At 46.3% G+C, this 6,000-nt stretch overlaps 1 protein-coding gene across 1 annotated transcript in view; it reads left to right on the top strand.

The window, feature by feature from the left end:
- Positions 1 to 578: 578 nt before the first annotated feature.
- The window catches only part of ITGA4 (integrin subunit alpha 4), a 35,321-nt gene continuing 29,899 nt past the window's right edge, over positions 579 to 6,000 (top strand). The window contains exons 1-2 of the mRNA XM_066322713.1: positions 579 to 766; positions 854 to 975. Coding sequence (XP_066178810.1) covers positions 582 to 766; positions 854 to 975 — 307 coding nt within the window. The 5' untranslated portion in view covers positions 579 to 581. The remainder of the gene's footprint in view (positions 767 to 853; positions 976 to 6,000) is intronic.

The following is a 6,000-nucleotide window of genomic DNA, read 5'->3' as shown; positions in this document are numbered from 1 at the left end:
GGAATACCCCCTCAGCACAGCGACGGCGGGGAAGGTTTTCAACAGGGGCTACTGAGATTTCTTCCTAAATCTAAAAGAAAAACTCAAATCTTCTCCACACTTCCTTTCTCAGAACACGGTTCTGCGCTTGGGTGGAGCTGCCCGCCCGCTGCTCGGCGGGAAATTTTAGGACAAGTTTGCAGTGTCTCTTTCCCCTTTTGCCAGCCCAGCTGGGCATGGGTACCGAGGAGAAGCGAGGGGCACGCCGCCCTCTCTGCTCCGCCGGTGTCGGGATGGCCGCGTCCCACGGGGCATTGCACGGGGGCCCGGGGACCGTGTCCCCTCCGCAGCGTCCCCGTGGGCGCGGACAGGGCGGGGAGAAACCCGACCCCCGCCTGGGAAGGGCGAGGGGCTGCGGCCGGGCAGGAGGAGGTGGCGGCGCGCCCGTGTGACTCCTCCATTCGCGGGGACACCCCCGGCCCGGGCGGCGGGGAGGGCGACCCAGGGCGAGGCAGGGCAGGGCGGGGCGCGGCGCTGCCCTGCCCTCTCGCTGAGCGGAGAGGCGGGAAGCCGGCGTCGGTGCTTGCCGCTCGGCCGGAGCCATGCGGAGCTGCGGGAGGGCGCGGGGCGCTGCGGGCTGGGCCGCCCCGCTGCTCCTGCTGTGGCAGTGCCTGCCGACGGTGCGGCCCTACAACCTGGACACGCAGCACGCGCTGCTCTTCCGCGGGGGCAACGGGACCTTCTTCGGCTTCTCGGTTCTCCTGCACCAGCACGGCGAGGAGCGATGGTGAGTCCCCGGCCCGGCTCACCCCCGCGGGGCCCGGCGCGCCGTGTACCGGCCGCGGCTCCTGACGCTGCCGTCTCTGCCCCGCAGGCTGGTGGTGGGCGCGCCCCGGGCCAGCTGGCCCGCCAACGAGTCGGTGGTCAACCCCGGGGCCATATTCCGGTGCCGGATCGGGGGGAACTCCGGCGGAGAGTGCGAGCAGCTCCAGCTGGGTGAGTCGGCGGCGGGGCGGGGGCGGGCAGACCCCGGCGCGGGGCGGCGGCCGGGCACGGAGGGTCTGTGCCCGCCGCCCTGCGCGCACCGCGGCTGGGCTCCGCTGCCCTGCGGGGTGTGCCGGGCCCTTCCGGCTTAGGCTGCAGACTGCTCTGCCTCTCGCTAAATGGCGAGATCAGCGCTGCTGCCCGGGGACTGTGGCTGCCGCATCAAGACAGAAAACACGCACCAAAACTTGATTTGGGGAAGTTAGGTAGGACGGATGTCGTTTCCACAGCCGTTTCGCACCTTTCAGCCTCCGGGTTGAATGCCCCATGAGAGTTTCGGTCTGACACTGCGGAGAGTTGGTGCAGCTTTCAGGGCAGTGGGTGAATGCAGTAGGCTCAGGGATGGGAGGATGGAAGTAGAAGTATGTGCCTAAATCATGTTTTCTTTTGCAAAGCCTTCTCTTCGTAGAAGCCACCCTAAGATAACTCTGAACCACAGTTGTCTTGCTGATGGGTTTTCCCTGCTTGCAGATTTATTGGAGTTTCAGGTGAACAAAGCTGTTTCTGACTGAATCAGTTTTTACAGGCCCTGCATTTAACTTCTCTCTATCTCCACAGTCTCCGTACTTAGGAGATATAACTGGCTGAACTTACTCAACTTTCAAGTTTTCAACTTTTTAAGAAGTTTGATACTTGTTAAAAAGGGGAAGGCTTTGCAGTGGGCTGCCATGAACACATGTGAGTTGCTTTGGGCTCTCTCCCTGTCCTGCTTGCATACAGTGCTGTTCACACTGTTCATATGCTATGGAGAGAACCTTCCTCAGCTTGTAGTCTGACCCCCTCTGACCAAGAGTGTCCCATCCGTTATGGGCAGGCCGCCCAGCGAGGAGGAGCGCGGGAAAGGGCTAGCAAAACATTTGAAAGCAATAGCGCGCCATGAACTGGTGGCTGTCAGGGTAGAGCTCAGCATTCCGTGACCAAAAAAGAAAAAAATGGTAAACCAGTTATTTCTGTCCATGTCTCTGCATAAAACTTGGAACTGACAGGTTCTGTCCGTTTCTTTGGTACAAATGGATGTAAGGGTTATATTTTGTAACTGGGCTACAAAAAGCTAAGGTACTTTAGTGGTGTTTTACATGTGGTCGCATATGAAAAAGACAAGCAGTTGCTACTAGAAAGAACGGAAATTAAAATTTTACCAGCCCAAGTAGTTTTTTGGGGTTTTGTTCCGTAATTTCATTCCAATACTGTATCTATTAAAAAGTTTTATGTTACAAAAAGATTTTCTTTTTCTGATTGCCTGTTGGTATGAAGAGGTTTGCAAGTAGTCAAAGAGGTCAACTATAAAGCTGTGAAATTGCATATGCTTAGAGGCAAAAAACCTCTGTTCCTGTGCTGGTGGTAAAAATAGTCCTTTACTGTGTGAGGAAAGGAATAGACGGGTTGAAAGTTTCAGGTTCTTTGAAAACTACATACATCTGTAGTGCCTCTCAGTTTACTCATTTAGCCAATGGAGAAACAAAATCTCTAAAAGAAATAATGAGCTTTTCTTCAATAGCTTAGGGGATTCTAAGTGAAATGAAGCAACAAGTATGTGAAAATGTTTGTATAGTTCCAAAGGTCTAGGTTATCATAGCCTGTATTCCCAGGTTTAGAGGCTGCAGGTTGCGCAGTGTACTTTTTAAAAAAATAGTTATAGCATATGAAATTTTTGCAAACTGTAGGTTTCCATTACTGCTAGATGACATCTTCGCATCACTAAGGTTCATCTGTGGTATTTTTGAAGTTAAATAGATGCTGAAAAGAAGTGCTGTATTGTAAAACAGGTCGTTGAGGTCAATGAAGAAGCCAAAGGCAGCTGTGGTGCATGGGATGTGAATGAAGTGGGGTAGTATCTGAGATCAGAGAAATATGCAGGGGAACTTGCAATTACAAAGCTGAACTTAATTACTGCTCGTCGAACTCATTTAAGTTTGGGTTCTGATCTCATAGAATAGGGAATTTCCTTAGAAAAATATATGGTCATATATTACACTGCTGAACAGGCACAGTGAGAAATAAGTGTTTCTATCTTGCTCTTAAATAGTTGAATTCACATTTTGTTCTGGTAAAAGCATCTTTGAGGTGGTAAGTTTCTAATTATAAGTCGTAAAAAACTAGAGGTGACAACAGGCAATAGAAGTGACTTCCCAAATGTTGGGCTTCTGTAATAAGTGGATGTGAATTACTGAGTGACATAAATACGTTACAATACTTTGTTGCTCCTTTTCACTAAAGTAGCCTTGAAACTGCCATAACTAATTAATGAAGGATTCATGAACAATTAGGAAACCTCTGATCACACAAAACTGCTGTTGTATTTTTATTTGTCACATGTTCCTATCTGCTTCCTCAGCAGCAAAAGACCTGCTGGGATCAATCTTGTGCTGCAGTCATCTCAGGATCTGGAATAACTCATCCAGACATACTTTGAAGAATTTTAATGTTCTTCAAGATGTTGCAGGCCCTGGGCTGCTTTAAGAGCTGAAAAGAGCCATGAGATACACTAGCAAGTCTTTGTCTTCCTAGCCACTCATTGGCACTTCTAAATCTCTCTCTGATTGATGAATAGAAGAGTTTTCAGTCTCTTTTCAAATTCTAGTACTTCTGTTTATGGTGTCAAGTGTTCTAGACTGCAGATTTATTTGTATTTGGAGTATTTTTATATAACGGCTTATGCTAGATGCAGAGGCTTATAATCAAACTTCAGGCACAAGTACAAGATACAGTGCTTCAGGTTGAAGCACTAAGTGTCCATCTTCTAGTCTTGAGTTTCAAATTCTTGCCCGTGTCAGTTTGGGGCAGTCATGGGTTACTTACACAAAGTTCTTCTGACATTTTGACCTGTTGAATTTTGGACTTAAAAATGTTACACAAATTCTTCGATAGCACTGCTCTCAGATTTGAGACAGTGATTGACTGGCTAAAGTATATGGGAAATAATTTGTGCAATTTGCCATCCAGTCTAAAGAAAATATTAGTTTTCACTATAAATGAGTGCAGTAATTTCAATGCATACTGTTTAACATAAGGCCAGAAAGCTCTGCCTGCAGTTTCAGTCTTGTTCCCTTAAGTTTCTGCTACAATTAACCTGTGAACAAATTGCCCTCTAGCTCCCCCAGCTGAATCATTACAATGGAAAAGTGAACAGTTAATGGTTTTCCCCAAAAGGCAGAGCTATGTTTATTCAACTTCGATTTCAGTAAGTTTGAGTTTTGGTAGTGTGGCTTTTTTATGTCACTTGCACTGCTCATACCTTATAAGTGACCTCTTTAAAATAGCTGTACTATTCCAAGGAACATGAGATCTTCAGGACCTAGGTCTATTACAGAAGGATGGAAACAGGTGTCATTTAAAATGTTTTGGGTAGAAGTCATTTGAGAGTTGTAAGAGGAATAAAACTTACCAGATCTGTGGAAACAGAAAATACTTCCTGAGTGAGTAAAAATAGACTCTGAGGCCCTGACATCTAGGAGCAGGATATTAGAGGGCTTCTTGCCTTTGCAGTAGACTTCACAGTTTTCATCAGTTTGCAATAGGACCAGAGGAGTTATGGGAGGATAAAATGGGTCATGAGATGCTGTTGGGCATGGAAAACACTGGAGGAAGTTATATAAAACTGGTTTCTCAGATGATATTGCAAACATCTGTATTATGATCCTTGAAGCCAAAACCAGAAGTGGCTTTGTAAGTTATGACCTCATTTATCTGCAGTTGCATTGTTTCTGTGGATGTGTTCAGAGGGGATTATAGCAGAAGTGTATCTTCCAGCTGTGTAATGTACACAGGCATGGGCAATTACTTATTTCTCAGTGACTTTATGACAGCACGTGCTCCTTTTCCCTGAGGCAACCAAGCTGCCATGTCCTCTTGAGCTTATCCAGTGCTGCTCTGTTGCTTGTGCAGAATACTGCATTTTCTCATTTGATAAGGCTTTTATAATGTCACAGTCTGAGCAGGGATTCATCAGGGTGTCTGCGATGTCAGGTTCTCACTTCTCTCTCCCACAAAGGTCTGTAATTTCAAGGTGATTGAGTACTTGCCAGTCAGAGAAAGAGAGGAAACGTAAGGCAGCTTGTCAACAAAGGGCCAAAATAATGCTGAATCACCATATACTGGTGCAAGGGTAAAGGGGCATGCAATCCAATGAGTGTTGAGGAATGATGGTGCTTTTTTTTATTACAAATCTCTGAAACAGGCACAGGAATGAAGCACTGAGGCTGAATATACTCATCTCTCACATCACTGTCTGGTTTTATTTGATTTACTGATAAAAGTTTCAGTCTCTTGGGTCTAAATTTTCTGCCCTTGTCTTCTCTACTTCTTCCATTTCCTGCAAATCCACATAAAAGCAAGTCCCAGGTAAAGTCATTGGTATAAGAGGATGGAATGCATGTCTAGAAGGGAGTTACCAGAAGTGCCTTTTGCAATTTAAAGGAGGACTAGTTCTTACACATGGGGGTGTAATAGAGTTTTCTTTTCTGAGGAGATTTCACTCAGATTAAGGTGCTCTATAATTCATGCAAACCGTGGAAATGGCTCCCATAAGAAGTGGGAAGTTTTCCGCTACATAACTCCAAAATTCAATTCCAAAACTAAATTCCACAGTTGTTTCTGAAAAGCGGTATATAGTCAGTACATGGAAGTTTACGTCTCTGACATTAGCCAATAGGATAATCTGTGCATTCATTTAAACTCTCTAATGCATTGGACAGTAATAAATGCCAGTTCTGCTTTCAGCACAGCTGTTTTGGTTGATGGGTTTATTTTAGCAGGCTTTTTGGCAATGTGAGGGTTGAGAAGGTGTGGAGTGTGATTTATTTTTCTGTGCAAGCAATGTCTCATCAGCATTAGTGGTACTCTGTGGTCTGAACTGACATCCTCTTCTGGGTAACTAAACTAACCCTTAAACCTCAAACATTTTGGGCTCACCTGTAGCTGTAGTCAATCTGAGAAAGTCTTAAAAATTATGCAAAAGAGTTTATTCAAATGACATAA

The sequence above is a fragment of the Sylvia atricapilla genome, chromosome 7 (genome assembly GCF_009819655.1).
Source record: "Sylvia atricapilla isolate bSylAtr1 chromosome 7, bSylAtr1.pri, whole genome shotgun sequence".
NCBI lineage: Eukaryota > Metazoa > Chordata > Aves > Passeriformes > Sylviidae > Sylvia > Sylvia atricapilla.
This window is presented reverse-complemented; position numbering and strand designations above follow the sequence as displayed.